This window comes from Squalius cephalus (assembly GCF_949319135.1).
Source record: "Squalius cephalus genome assembly, chromosome: 10".
Taxonomy (NCBI): domain Eukaryota; kingdom Metazoa; phylum Chordata; class Actinopteri; order Cypriniformes; family Leuciscidae; genus Squalius; species Squalius cephalus.
This window is the reverse complement of record NC_137131.1, coordinates 40,728,102-40,744,402: the sequence shown is the minus strand read 5'-3', so window position 1 is coordinate 40,744,402 and position 16,301 is coordinate 40,728,102. Positions and strand designations below refer to the sequence as shown.

At 33.2% G+C, this 16,301-nt stretch overlaps 2 protein-coding genes across 6 annotated transcripts in view; both read right to left on the bottom strand.

Annotated features, from left to right (window-relative positions):
- trak2 (trafficking protein, kinesin binding 2) overlaps positions 1-16,301 on the bottom strand; it is a 59,425-nt gene that overhangs the window by 18,615 nt on the left and 24,509 nt on the right. The window lies entirely within an intron of this gene.
- LOC307165261 (uncharacterized protein) lies at positions 1,970-16,115 on the bottom strand. The gene is made up of 15 exons (XM_079882733.1): positions 14,384-16,115; positions 13,962-14,244; positions 13,561-13,667; positions 12,525-12,687; positions 12,358-12,439; positions 12,087-12,197; positions 11,005-11,046; positions 10,429-10,894; positions 10,125-10,285; positions 5,913-6,141; positions 5,725-5,789; positions 5,422-5,571; positions 3,466-5,338; positions 3,189-3,353; positions 1,970-3,015 (listed from the first exon to the last, which is right to left on the bottom strand). Exons 3-15 carry the CDS (start codon positions 13,661-13,663, stop codon positions 2,795-2,797), a joined length of 3,831 nt encoding a protein of 1,276 aa, XP_079738859.1. The 5' UTR covers positions 13,664-13,667; positions 13,962-14,244; positions 14,384-16,115; the 3' UTR covers positions 1,970-2,794.

The window sequence follows — 16,301 nt, the reverse complement described above, 5'->3', positions numbered from 1 at the left end:
TGTGTGTGTGTGAATAGTGTCTTTATTTTGTAACTATAACTATAAGTTACATTATATATCTTTTATGTATATGCAGTCCCTAACAATTAACTTGCCATTGCATACACACATAGAGACCAATATGCAAAGATAAACATATACAATAAAAAATAAAAATTATTAGCAAGAATGAAGATGAAAAAAGAATGAAAAAAATTAATAATTTATCAAAGTAAAAAAAAAAAAGATATATATATATATATATATATATATATATATATATATATATATATATATATATATATATATATATATATACTGTATATACTGTATATATATATATATATATATATATATATATATTTATATATATATAGCTAACGTTACGTTTGCAACAACATTTGCACCGGAGGAAGAGACAAACGCTTAGAAACGCCCATATAGCTAGCATGATGCCTTCTATTTCTAGATGACAAAGACAAAGTTTACCAGTACTACGACACTATAACAAAGGTTAGCGGTACTTATCTGAACTAACGTCATGATCACTGCCACTAGATATAAAGAAAACGTTGCTTTTTCACTCTATTGTGCTATTCATAAAAAAAAAAGATAAAAAAAAGTGTCGTTATTGTGCACTGCTGCTCGTAGACTAGCTCCAGTGCTCATTGCTGCATTGTTAAATGATAGCAACTCGCCAGGACACTTCACCAACTCTCCACTCATTCTGTATAGTTCTAAAACAGGCTGAGGCTATTTTTGAGACATTTGAAAAATGATATACATATCTTGAGTGATTTATGTACCCATTAATCGACAGTGGTGGTTAACCTGCAACATGGGCTTTAAGTAAACACAGCTGAAAGTGAAAGCTGGTGAAAAAGATCGTGTAACATCCATTATTTGGACTTGGTTCGGATTTAAGCCGCCCGACGAGCAGCAGCAAACTATATAGACAGAGTGTCTGGGGTAACAGTTCGGTAAATTAACACACGACTAATCCGTTCTACCACCTCAAATTCAAAATGAAACATATCACTGAATACCAGCGCGCGCATATTATTCCCAATATATCTTAGTGGTGTAGCACATAATCTCTGTCTGCGCCTGATTTTAAGAAGCATTGTTGTGTTTCTTTTTAACTGAAAAGACATCAGTTAGACAATATTCTAATTTTAAATTTGGGGTTTCATAAGCTCCAGGCCATAATAAACATTAGACCTACTGAAGTCTCTGCAGCTAGTGTACTTAAATTTTATTTATCTGCAAAATTATGTTGTATACTTACAGTTTTGCACAATATATGCTCTCAAAACAACATGCACCCTAAAAAAAACAAAAAAAACATTTAGCAGTTGTTTAGCAGGGTCTGTGTAACCTTTTCTGAAATGTTTTTTTTTTAATAATATATATCGTTATCACAAGAGGCTGCAATGTATATCACAATATGGATTTTAGGCCATATCGCCCATCCCAAATTGATAGCCTATAGTAGTTGATAATAACATAGGCCTACCTAATGTTGCCTACGGACGGTAACAGTACAGTAGTAACCTTTTACAGTCTATGAGTAGAACAGCTTTCTCAAGCAGTTTATGATGCATTTTGGAAACAGAAGATGACCCCCTGGTATAATGCGCCACATGGCTTGAGAAACCCGTTCTCAAAGACTTACTTTTATAGTCCAGTTTTGTGTAGCACACATATTCTGAATGTCTTCGGCATAATTTAAATGAACCATTTTAATCTAGATTAATCTAGATTAATTTCAATATTAATCTAGATTAAAACAATTAATATATGCCCACCTCTACCGGAGGTCAAAACTCAAAGTTTTATGTTGATTTTCACATTTCAAATGTTCAGTTGGTTCAGTTTGAGTTTTGACTTACAGAATATGTAATGACGTAGTAATATTATTCACAATAACACTCATAAACCAGTTCTTGCAATTAGAATAAATAGTGAAAAAATGCATACCTACAGCATGTTGAATGAAATCAAGTTAAAGTTTATTTAAGGTCCACACACTCCTAAACTGAAGGTTTCTTACTTGCTCTTGCTGCACTCCTGACAACGGAAATGGTTTTTCACATAATAAACCATTCAGTTTATCACATAGAAAATCTCATAAGCTCACTAAAAGAGCCCCCCCTGCGGTAGTGCAGACTTTCCACCCTCAGTGATGAGTGCCTAAATGTATACCACAACATCAACGATATATTGCTTCTGAAACAAGTTGCTTTGCTTTATATAAAATAAATAATTAAATAAATAAAAGGGTAACACCAAATAAATTATATTAAAAGTTACAAATACCATGAAATATATTAACGAAAAGCACGTGTAAAATAGTGATTTTTTAAAACAACTTAAAAAAAGACAGAAAATGATCGATCACTCAAATAGTTTGGACATAGTCAATCATTTCAATGTTATGACACACTGACGCTCCATTTACATGAACTACCAATGTTATGACACACTGACGCTCCATTTACATGAACTACCAATGTTATGACACACTGACGCTCCATTTACATGAACTACCAATGTTATGACACACTGACGCTCCATTTACATGAACTACCAATGTTATGACACATTGATACTCCATACGCAAGCTCCCAGTATTGTGACATAAAACATTGATACTCCATACGCAAGCTCCCAGTATGTGACATAAAACACCGATACTCCATACGCAAGCTCCCAGTATTGTGACATAAAACATCGATACTCCATACGCAAGCTCCCAGTATTGTGACATAAAACATCAATACTCCATATGCAAGGTCCCAGTATTGCTATAGGTTCAATACTGTAGACACAAATTTCTCTTGATAGTGATTATTCGGTTGTGCACAAAGTATTTTACTGCTTTCCATTCTCTTTCATTACCAATTAAAATCTTGTTTTCATTTAAGAATCTTTCACAATCCACTTTTCCAGGGACTTTCATTTCCTTTAGGAAATTCTTGAAATGATGTTCAATAATTTTACTCTCCTTCTCTGACCAGGTCTTTCTGGACTTTCCTGTTAAAATAAATTAAGAAATTAAGTAAGTAAATCAAATTAATTGAATTAAAGAATAACCAAAATTTGAATAATGTAGATTTTACAAGCTGAAGAGCACAGACAATTCTTAAAATACATGTCAAGATGTTTCATGTAGATACAATTTTTTTATGCAAAGTGGAATAACAAACCCTTTTTATTTAAAGGCAGTGGTGAAATCCTAAAGAATGGAACTGCCTCTCTTGAGGCTGCGGTCGTTATTGAGGTGGCAGCCCTTTTTTCCGAATGATCATCCTCTGTCATCCTTTTTTCAGATTCAGCATCCTCTGTGTCTGAGTTGCTGGAGCCCCCTTCAACTGTAACAAAATGAGCATTCACATTCTTTAAAACTAAAAGTAGATTTTTACAAAGTGTGGACACTATGAATTGTTTAAACAAAAGACATATACACATAAGTAATTTACTTACAGTTGATGTTTGGCGTTATGTCCTCCAGAGATTTTCCTTTAAATTTGCCTATTCCACTTTGCAGGGCAAACAGAATTCTGCTCACTTTTGCAACTTGTAAGGTTTCTTCAGGCAGTCTGTAAAACTCCCTATGGACTTCAATGTTGTGACCCATGAAAGTTGCTAGTTGGTCTAGTTCATGCGTTTGCAGGTTAAGTAGCTGAGAAACTGTGGCTACATGTTTTCTCAACTTTGTAGATGTAATGTTTTCTGGGTTTTTAGCCCCACAGCTTTCTGCAAATCGCTTTAAGCAGTCACAACCACGGATGCTCTCCTGTGATCCATAAAAAGGACGAGCAAATATGTAGGGATTGCTAGGGGAAATCCCAACATCTTCTCTAGTTTTAATTAGAAGTTCCACAGATTCTGTTATATTTGTGGGAAATAGTACTGGTACTTTGCGGCCTCGTTTCCCCCGTACCTCTACTCTGGTGAGATTCTTACAGAGTTTCTTCTCAAAAGGTGAAAGGCTCTCCATAATTTCATCCTGAATCATCTGTTTGTTTCTCTGCAGGTATGTTTTGACTTCCATCCTTGAAACCTCACCTTCTCGACGCCGATTGAATAATATTAGCTGTGCTAGAGTCACCTGAGAGAGATCACTCCATGACCTTTGTGATGTGTGTTCAATGTGTGCTTTTTTGTTGACCTCCTCAAGACACTTTAGATGATCATGGAGCTTCTTTATGTCTTCTGCTAAAGGCAGCATTTGGGGACTGTTCCACTTTTTCTGGTACAAAGTTTTCAGTGCATTAGATGAAACATGAATTGTCCATTCTAGTTCAATTAATTTACTGAATTGCTCTGCTCTTCCCTTCAATGCATCATCCTCTTGACGTAAAGCCTCTCCCTGCAAAATATATGACACTTTCACAAGGGAATGACGCAGTTTCAGTGCTGTTGAAGGGACTGAGAATCGGTTGGTTGAGGAATCAAATCCAGTCATCTTTTTTACTCCCTCAAGTACTGTGTTGAACTTTCCTGGGTTGATCAAGTCCTTCAAAGCAACAATGTCTTTATCAATAGTTCTTGTCACTATAAGAAGTCTGGCAAGTTCTCTCATCTTATTTCTAATGTCTGCCCGGTGCCGTGAAACTTCTCCGTTTTTGAGGAACATTCTCTCACCCAGTGACAGAATCAACGGGTCAGATTTCACCACTTGAGTAACGGTATCATATGTCATATCTTCAATAATATTTTTAAGTCCACTAGAAACGTCAGAGTCCATTGGCAACAACAGAGAACAACTTGCCTGAACTTTTCGTTTCACTGGCATATTTTCTTTGTCTTGTAATTTGCAACGTTTGTGATGTCTCCAGAGATCTGTTTTGACATACATAGCAAAGCAAAACTTGCAAGGCAGATAGTCTATTGCTGTTGACTCACGAGTTGCTTGTCTTTTTGGTATGATCTGTCCTTTCCCAGAGGATAGGACTGAACTGTTATGGTGGTAGTTTCCCATGTTCCTTACTTTGGTTAATAGAAGAGTACGCATGTTTGAGCCTCTGTTGTGTGCAAGTGCCTTTGCAACTTCAACTTTTTCAGAATGTTTCTGCTGTAGATGTCTTGCAATTTTTGGATAAGGCTTCTCACAGTAAAGACAGTAATTCTTCTTGTCATAGATGCGTTGATGTACACTGTTTGAGGACATTTTCACTTTTATTTGATTTTGTTGAGAGCTACAGCCGTGGGCACTTTCATCTATTTCTATCCAACTCTTCATAAGTGGTTTTCCTTGGATGCGTTCTGCAACATGTCCTTTAGCTTTTTTTGTGTCGTCTTCTTCTTCTTCTGAGATTTCCAGGGAAAAGGAAACCTGTTGTTCAGTGTTGTTCTGAAATAAAGAACCACACAACTGAAATGTATTTGTAAATAATAACAATGTTATATATTATAAAGTATAAAACCCTTAATTACCATTTCAGACTCATATAAGTCCTCCTCAGTGTGAGAAGATGAATCCATCTCATCACTGCAAACACTTTCTGGCTTATCACTGTCGGTACTCTCTAGGATGTCCATCTCATCTGACGTTTGGGGACAGAAATCTGCTGTATGGGTTCTGTCCTGTAAAACAATAACAGTGTGTGAAATCCATGTCCATGTTTGTTTTCTATCTAGAGCCTGCTGATTCTAAAACACATACTGTGTTTTAGAATCACTGTTGTCTTTTTGGTCTTAAACTTTTTTTTTTTTTTTATGAAAATGAAAAGTACTTACTTCATTTTCATTCACATTGCTGTAGTTGTTTGTGATTCCAGTGTAATCCGACTGGTGTATGAAACCTGTAAATGCACAACAATTGTTAAGGATATCCAATAATTTAAGGATTTTTTTTCTACATTCTTGTAAAATCTACAAAGTTTTATTAATGAGGTGAAGAGAAAAGTGTAAGTCTTGGAACGTACATGTGAAAGACTGAAGGCATTCCTCAATGGTGGGACGTTCTTCGATTGAATTAGACAGCATTCTGCTAATAATATATTTTTGTCTTGTCCATCTTTCTTCACATTGAAGAGTGAAGTTACCCATTCTGACATTTTGAGATAGCCCAACTGGATCCTTGGAGTAGGGTGTAGTTGTCTGATAGGGGTGTTGCCCATCCGTCAGGATATAATGAACCAAGCATCCTGCTACCTACAAAATAAAATAATATTTACAAAAATTTCAGAAATGGTCACAACTAAACTGCAGAATGAATGAAGATGATTAAAATGATGACAAAATGCTGCTGTGCTCAAATGAAAGCTGCTCGAATATTAGCATTCAGAACAATTGAACATAGAACAAATGTATGCATTTTTGACAGAACTGATTACAAATCATATTGATCACATACTAAAATAGTATTGTAACTGCATACATGTAACCTGTTAATCCATTTGAACCCAAACCTAAGAATTGTCATCCCCAAATTAAATAGGGGATGTTCATGAAGTTCATTGTTCATGACATTTTTGGAATAGAAGCATAGTTGTAGTCTAATTTTAACCCTTTCATGCATGAATTATGATAACCTTAGTCAGTATTTTTTTTCCCTATGTGTTTTTATTCCTCTTAGGGCATGAAAAACAAGATTTTTTACAAATTTTTCAAAGAGATCTTCAGGTGTCCACTTGAGTGGACAGCATGCGGTTATGGTTAAAAACGAAGATATACTGTATTAAATATAAGACAATAATCAAACAGATAAAGTATGTGAATTTAACAAACTAATCAAAACAATTATATCAAATCATGTGAAACTGAAAATATAAAATATATACAACAAATATAAATTAAAAATATTGGAAAGGCTTCGTACAACTTCATACAAGTTGCACTTCGCGTATCTTTGATATCAGAACATGAGGACGTGATTCCATCAGAATTTTCTACAGACTGTCAAGGCACAACTGTGGAACCCACTCAGATGTTCCCTCCAGTGCACCAGAGTATGGAGATTTACCCTTATTAGCTGATAATTCTGATTATGTTCAAGATGGACATGCACATTTCTATCATAGCCCTCCTCTGAGAAAACCTAGCATTACATTTTTTCAATCTCATCTGAAATGATCAGTGTTGGATGTAATGCATTACAAGTAACATGCATAACACATTCAGATTACTTTTTGATGTTACAAGTAAAGTAATGTGTTACAAGTAACATGCATTACCTAATCAGATTACTTTTTGATCTAACAAGTAATTAACTACAAGTAATGTGCATTGCCTAATCAGATTACTTTTTGATGTAACGAATATATAAACGCATTACAAGTAACATGAATTACGTATTCAGATTACTTTTTGATGTTATGAGTAAAGAAACGCATTACAAGTAACATGCATTACAAATTCAGATTACTTTTTTCGATGTCAATGAAAATTACATTCTAATAATACAAATACATTTATTTACAGTAAAAAATTCACTGCAGATCAAGTTTTTAAGTTTTAACATTCCCATTATAATTATGAATTGTAGCTGAAATATAGCAGTTGATGCATGACGTCCACTACAGTGGACATGTGATTAATCAGAGTTTTCTCTCAATCTAAAATCAAAACTTGGAAAATTTTACTGTGATATGACTCATTAGATATTGCTTGAGTCTCCTAGGATAGAAGGAATGGGTGGATATTCCGGAGCAACTTGGCATGTCTGACTGACCCTTGGCCATCTTGGTTTGGAGGGGAGAAAAATCGAAACACAACGGCTTGCCCTTGGTTGCAATTTATAGGATGATGCACCAGGGTCCAATGAGGCTGATGTGCAACTTTGCCATAAAAACCCATGCAAATTCAAGAAAATGCTTTATTAATAGCTGTCCACTGTAGTGACCACTATACGTGAAAGGGTTAAAGAAGACACTTCGCAATTTGTTGTCATAAAATCATAATTACAATCATTAAGAAACATAATATATAGGCTTAAGTGTATTGTAAAGTTTTTAGAAAATATTTTTCTCATTGATATTTTATGACAAAACAGAAATTGGTTCTTGTTAAAGTACAGAAACCCAATGAAGCCACAGACCTGACCATGTTTAACTTAAAATCTGCAGATGATAACTCTAACGGCCAGATTAATTTACAGATTGCTCCAGCACAAACCCTTTCACATCTACTGCAGTCAGATTCACCCGTGTTCACTCTGAAGGAATCACTCACATGGCTGGTGCACTTGTAATGACACATGAAGGATGTTAAGAGGCTAAAAGCAGGTTTAGTACTTGCCCCATTGAAGTCAACAGGGTGCAAATTGTAAAAAGAGGATAACGGTGTAGGCAACACCGATTTTTGTCGTTCAAATTTACAAAAAAATGTGCTCAATGTTAAAATTCTCAGCATCAAACCAAGACAATTTATTAGATCAAAACCATGTTATCAAAACTTATAAGGCCTTTCAAGTATTTAAAATACATTCTCTTTGTGATCTGATGAGGCTTAGAGGATAGGATAGTTTACATACTGTAATAAAGGCTAAAAGCTATAATAGTTAATGGCTATAATAGTTAATGCACTTCACAAAATTGATAGCAAAAAAAAATATATATTTTCTTTCTCATGGTATTTTTATCAATATGGTACACAATTATCCTATTGAATCGTTAGGGTCAAAAGTACTCACAAAGTAGTCCAATTACATTACCTAAAATTATTTAGATTACAGGATTGTAAATTATTTGTAAATAATATTGTAAATTATTGTAATAAATTTAATAAATTGTATTTAGATTGTAATCTAGATTAATCTAGATTTCATCACTGACTGCAATTTGTGTCATGTAATTTGGAATGAGTAACTGTGTACAATACAATACTTAAGTTATAACCAGCACTGTGATTGGAAAATCATGGAACATCATAATTGTATTTGTTTTAGTAAACGTTCTTGACTTTCTGCACAAGGTCATAATTATTTTGTTAATGAATGGATGCTCTATACCAGTTTTTAATGCTCTATACCAGTGGTTTTCAAACTTTTGAAATGACCATTTATTTATTTTTTGTTTACTTTCTATCACCTTATTTGTGGAGTAAAATGAAACTAACTCAGCTGCATATTTTTGCAGTATTTTATTTTATTGATTTATTGAATATTTTTTTTTAAATCAAAATATATTTAGCATATTTCCTTAGGCCTATATAATATTATTTTATATTATTATTTTAATTTAATTTTATTTCATTTTTATGTAAGTCCATTTTCATTAAATCATCAAGACAACCCATTTTTTAAATATTGGACGCGACCAAGGGTTTGAAACCCGCTGCTCTTTATTGGTTACATTGATTAATTTAGGATAAAAATATAAATAAATAAATAAATAAAACTCCACTCTGAAATGTGAATTAATAATGAGAATCCATCAATATTTTTCCAAATGTGTTCACTTTTGAACTAAAAACCCAGAGGAATGCTGGAAAAGTCTCAGTTAAGTAAGTTCCCTGGTTCCCTGAGTAGGGAACGGAGACGTTATTCGTCGTCACGTCGTAACTCGTAGTGACTATGAAAGGGAACACTTTATTTTGATGGTCCCTTTTGAACATTCTACTAACTATAAATAAATGTGCAGCTACATGTCAACCAACTGTAATTACAGTATTAGTAGACTATATCTGCTTAATATCTGCTAAAATTTGACTGTGATAAACCCCAATAGACATTATACTGACTAAATATATAATACATGTCAACTTATTTTTACTCTAACCTACATTTTAGTCTCTAGTCTACTTATACTCCTGTAGTACTCTAATGAGAATTAGTTCACATGTAGTTGTAACATTACTTATAATCAACAGAATGTGTTAAAGAGACCATCAAAATAAATTGAGACCAAACATTGTGTAGTCAAATGCTTTCATGATGACCATATAGCAGATTTTTTCCTTTGACACAAATTAAGAAATTAAATTACAGTCACCATGAGATATTTATAATAAAACAGAGGTAAAACATTTTTAGGATTGAGTCTTAAACCTTTTAAATAATGTATAATTTGCCTTTTATTATTATTTTTACATTAAATCTTAAAGTAACTTTGATATAGTGTAATTAAAAAACACTTCTGTGTGCCGGCGTCCTCCCACAAATTAACAAGTTTTAACATGATATTTTCAACCCTTACCTGGATATCTGATTCTTTCTTGTACTTGTATTGCATGCCTCCAACATCTTCATAACTCGACCAAGAAAAAGATCCAGCCATTTGAGAGAGCAGTGTGGTTTGTGCCAGATCAAGTTTTCTGCTTGCTCCAAAGTCTGCGATGTACAGTTTATTGCTTATATCTGTAGAAAAGTAAAAATGCTCACAAAAAATGTAACACTTAAAATGATATCCACATTATCATATGCTCATGCATTTTAAATGAAAATTTCTGCTGATATTACAGGATAATTATAGCTATGGCTAATCCACAGACTGCTCTTACCAAACAAAATATTTTCAGGCTTCAGGTCTCTGTGCAAAATTCCATATGAATGCAGTTCCTGAAGTCCTTGCAGTAACTCCTGGCAGATCTCTAGTCTTCGATTCTCTATCAGGCTTTTTCTTTCAGGAAAATCCTTGTTTTCAATCAGCTCCATCAGACTATATTCACAAAGAGGTGACACAAAATAGGCAAAGTAAGTGTCTTCCAACACTGAAATGTGTTGCAGAAGGTGCTCTGCTTGTAAATTTTTTGAACTCAGGAAATGAGCCATTTCCAATTCAGTTTTGGAAACATGTTTGGCAACTCGTTTCACTGCAACTTTGCAGTTGTTGAAGACTCCTGGGAAAATCTCAGCAGCATTGCATCCATTTGCAATCTTCATTTCTGTGTTGATAACAAGGTCATCCATTTTCATCAAACCAGGCTTTAAATCAAAGTTTTCAAATGAATTCTTCCATCGTGATTCCTGTAAAATGCAAAAAAGCAAAAGCATATTGAAATGTAAGAAATGTTTTACAGTGTATATAGTTATTAGTAAACTCAGCTGAAGGAACAGACCTCTCTATATATATTTACCATATTTTCCTTGATCTCTCTGAATGTGGAAATACTGGTTTTCTGAAACAAATTACATTAAAAGCAATCATTAATGTAGTTAACATGAACATATAATGAGCACCACTTTTACAATATTTCTTAATAGTATGTAATGTTAATTTCAACATTTAGTAATGCATTATTAAAATCAAAAGTTGTATTTATTAACATTAGTTATTGCGTTGTAAATGTACATGAACAAGCAATGAACAGCTGGAGTTTAATTAACTTACATTAACAAAGATGAATAAGTATTGTACCAAATGTGTTGCTTTTAGATCATGTGAATTAAGACATTAACTAATGTTAACAAATGAAACCTCATTGTGTAAGTGTTACCTAAATAATTAGCTTTTTTAAAGGTAAAAATTGTACAGCAGTATTGTTGAGGATAAGAGAATCTTGTAACACTTTACAATAAGGTTTCATTAGCTAGCATTAGTTAACAAACCAATAATGAACTGCGCTTATACAGCATTTATTAAACTTTGTTAATGTTATTTTCAACATTTAGTAATGCATTATTAAAATCAATTAGGTAATACGTTGTAAATGTACATGAACAATCAATGAACAGCCGGAGTATCATTAACTAACACTAACAAAGATGAATAAATATTTTACCAAATGTATGGCTTTTAGTTCATGCAAATTAATACATTAACTAATGTTAACAAATGAAACCTTATTGTGTTACCATATAAAAACTATATAAGTGTTACCTCAATAATTTGCTTTTTTAAAGTAAAAATTGTACACTTAAACAGCATTTATTAAACTTTGGTTATTGTTAATTTAAAAATGTACTGATACATCATTAAAATCATAAGTTGTATTTGTTAAAATTAATAACACACTGTGAAGTAACATGCACAAACATTGAAACAGCTGGATTTTAACTAATATTAACAAAGATTAACCAATACTGTAACAAATGTATTGGTCATTTAGTACTAATGTTAACCAATTAACCTTATTGTAAAGTGTTAGCAAGTTTTCCTCACCACTTGATAAAATAATGAAAATAAGACACCAACAAATAGAAATAGAAGTTTAAATACCTGTCTCCATGGGCAGTTAGGATCTCCGTAGTCGTATAAAATTTCTTCTCCTGCATTGATTTTTGTTAACGCAAATGCACACAGATGTGGTCTTTTCTTTTCATCCATTATCTATTGGTTACAAAAGCACACAAACACACAAATGAAAACAACAAAAACATCATTTGAAAAGTCGCCTAGTTTTTAATAATGTCAAATAATGCTACAAGATGAGGCTGTATAAAAGGTGTAATTGAAACAAAGAATAAGAATACATTAAAGACAGACTTACTATTTTAATTTTGCTGTTTGGCTTGATGTGGTCATCATTTATGAATCGTCCTAGTCTTTCTGTATCTTGACTGCCATCAACACTGTGTGGTGAAATATTTTAAAAACACTTTTGAATTGTCATAATGGTATTATATTTCATTGGAACATTCATTAATTTAATCTTACCAGTAAGATTGTTCCTGAAAGGAGTAGAAATACAAAAATGCTGCATTTTCAGCTGAGTAGTCTTTGAACAGGTTCTCTCCTTCAGATCCAGTGATGTGTCTTCCAACATACTCCAACAGGAATTCACCTGGCTCAATGTGTTTTGTGGCAATTACTCCAAAACCTAATAAATAGTATAAATACAAGTAAATTAATAGTATGATAAAAGATTCATGAAGTTATTCAGGTTGTCTAAATTATTTTCAATGGTATTGTTACTTCGAAAACAACTGTATCTACATCTTTATAAAAGTGTAAAAAAAATAATAATAATAAAAAAAAAAAAATCAGATTTTCTGTCTGAAAAAATCAGACACTAAATATTCATCATTTCCATTATTACACAGGCCCCTCACATTCTAACTGGCAGTTACTTACAAATAATATCAAGAGCACTCACACATTTACATAATAGTGTTTAATTTAGAGACATCAGCAGCTTATAACATAAATACTGGCAGGAAAACAGATGTAAATCCACCTTTAACTGGTCAAAGCAATCATGTTTTTTCCCCTCTTGCGTGTTTTGTTTTAACAGCCTGCTTTCTCTAGGTTCATATTTTAAACCCAACCCTTTGACATTAAAGGAATAGTTCACTTAAAAATGAAAATTCTGTCATATATACTCACTCTCATGTTGTTTCAAACCTGTATGAATTTCTTTCTTCTGCTGAACAGAAAGGAAGATATTTAGAAGAATGTCAGTAACCAGACAGTTTCTGATCCCATTGACTTCCATAGTAGGAAAAAAATTATACTATGGAAGTCAATGAGACCAGAAACTGTCTGGTTACTGACATTCTTCTAAATATCTTCCTTTCTGTTCAGCAGAAGAAAGAAATTCATACAGGTTTGAAACAACATGAGAGTGAGTATATGATGACAGAATTTTCATTTTTAAGTGAACTATTCCTTTAATTAGTGACCACACTTAGCTTTTATTTAAGTTTTGCAAAGTCATACAGTATTGATGGGAGAATTGTATGTAGTAACTTACCTTTCTCTTCACTCATGAATTGTTTCTCAAATGTGTCTTTATCTTTGCCAGAAGCAATGAAGTACAAAGCTTCTTTTTCAGGAAAAACTCTTCTGGGTCTCATTTTCCTGTGAAATATTTAAAATTATTTTATGTAGGATTACTTCATATGCAAAATAAATAAATAAATAAATAATACCTCTTTAGAATTTCATAGAAAATAAATGATTGAAAAGATGACACCGTGGGTAACAATTTAAAATGTAGTAAAAAAATAAAATAAAAAAAAAAAAATTACCAACAATCTGATTATCAATAATATTACCGGTAATATACATGCATATTTACATTGTAAGAGGATATCAATATTTTATAAAATTAGCATTTACAAATTATCATAAAATATATAATGTTCAACTTACCTCTTAATTTGGAAAGAAAAAACTGAGATGAGAAATGTCTCAGTGCGCTTTTTATGAGGTTCTTGGAGGTAGATACAGTCTTTAAACTATAACAGAAAGATAACTCTCCAATGTAGGAAACAATCGCGTATAGGAGCTGTCTTCCAAATGGCAAAACTGAAGTGTGAGTTAGGAACATAGAATAGATGATACACATGCTGCTATCTGAGCAGTGATTGGGCCGACGCCCACAGATTAGCCACAATTACCCATCATTACTATTGGTTCTGTTATGCAAATTTATCTGTGAATGAAATCAAACAGCCAGTTCAAAATAAGTGTATAGTCCATTGTTTTTAAATTCAGTTCAAATTGTAAACATCAGTTGGATCAGGAAAAATTCCTTTTCCTCAATTACTATTACATACATTATAATTACTCACTTTTTTTCTGTACGTATAGAGCACAGAGCACAAACCTATACCAGTGGCAGATAGAAATGATAAAGTTAATAAAGAAAAAAAGTAATTTCACACAATGTAAATAAATATAAAAATATTCTCATTTAATGTAAATCAAATGGTTATATAGGACGTAGCATTTACCATGGGCATTCATATTTATGTTGGTTTAACTTAACTTGTATAGCACATCTGAAAAGAAAGCTCATACCACTTACTTAAGAGTACCTTGTGTTGAATCACAAAAAAAAAACAACACTGCGTATTAGCTGCGTATTAGAATTGATCTCAGTCCACATTAAAACGACTGCAAACGCGGATCACGTGACCATTCACCAACACTGGGCATGTGCGTGCCGGTGTAAACCTAGAGACTTTCAAGCATAGACTGTAAAAAATGTTTTCAAACATCAAAATATCATTTATTAATATGTATTTGTGTCAAAATGACATATAAACATCTTTTCCTATTCCATTTTGCCAGAAAACGCTTCCAACACGCTTGCGTGTCGCAAGAAAAATAGGTGTCGGTTATATTTCTAGCATGCACGCGTTTACCGCGCCTGAGACGCGCCAGTTTCTTACTGTAAGAAACTGTTCCAGCGGGTGAAGTTTACTGGTACTGAATATTACCTGTGTATACTCCATGACTGGTGACACCCAATCATAGAGCCGAGCGTGAGCCTCTGCGTCATCGTTTCTAAAGTCCTCCGTTTTGACCCGTCCACTCTAAAACGCCCTCCGGAGATTCAAAACGAAAAACGGGTCGGCAGCGTTTCTAAACTTCTCCGTTTTGGGTCTCCGTTTTTGCCGTTTTAGTGTGGACGGGAGGTGCAAACGTAGCAAAAAGTCTTCGTTTTTAAACGAAAATGCAGTAGTGTGGACGGGGCCTAAGGTAAAACTTTCACAGTCTGGCCTATGTGTCTATGACATGCTGTCCTTTGAAGCTCTTCTCCATAGAAATGCAAATTGCCTGCGGGGGTATTTGGGGGGTAGGGTAGCAGTCCACCCAAGGACTGGAAAACAGCAGTGAGGAACCATCTGATCAGAGCAATTGGGATATGTTTCAATCAGCTCTGTAATTTATATACAGTCAAGTCACACCACAATTATTTATACCACTTTATACATTATAATTCTTTAAAATGTTCTAAGACAGCCCCCATTTTACCAGGTGGGGAATAAATGAGACACATATTTTAAAGGTATACAAGCTCAAATATAAAAACTGTAATACAATTGATAATAATTGATAATACATAATTTAAATATGTTTTCAGTTAAAACAGCTCAAACATGCGTCTGAGAAAGCGTTGTCTGTGAAACTGGGGGCATAGTTTTAGAGACACCAACCTCAAATTTGAATCTTAAAATATGCCATTGTTTTGTCTCAAGATTCACACCAGTAATGTTTTTTTTTTCTTTGCACATTTATAAAAGCTACTTAAATGAAAATGAAATGATAAAATGAATCTACTTTATTTTTTTATTTATTTTTTACCAAACGTTGAAGTATTAGTTCCAACCAACATTTGTAAACAGCATCGCAGAGTTGTGGTTTGAACGACAGCTCTCGATCTGTGATTTGAAGCATAGTTTCAAGTTTACATGGCATGTGGACTCAATAAATCATTATCTTTACAAAAATAAGCAAGCTGACATTCAGTACAACCTGTGTCTTTTATTTAGAATACATACAAATGTAATTTAAGTCTTTTAGTTTGTCAAGAGATTTAAAGCACCATTTTTGAAAACTGCGCAAGCTCTACTATGTAAGAACAAGCCTATGATTGAATCTGGAAATAAATCAAAATAACTGAGTGAAATTAAACACAGTCATGCCATGTACTAACATTATATGTTTGATATTTAATTTATATCAAAACATCTAGCATTAATT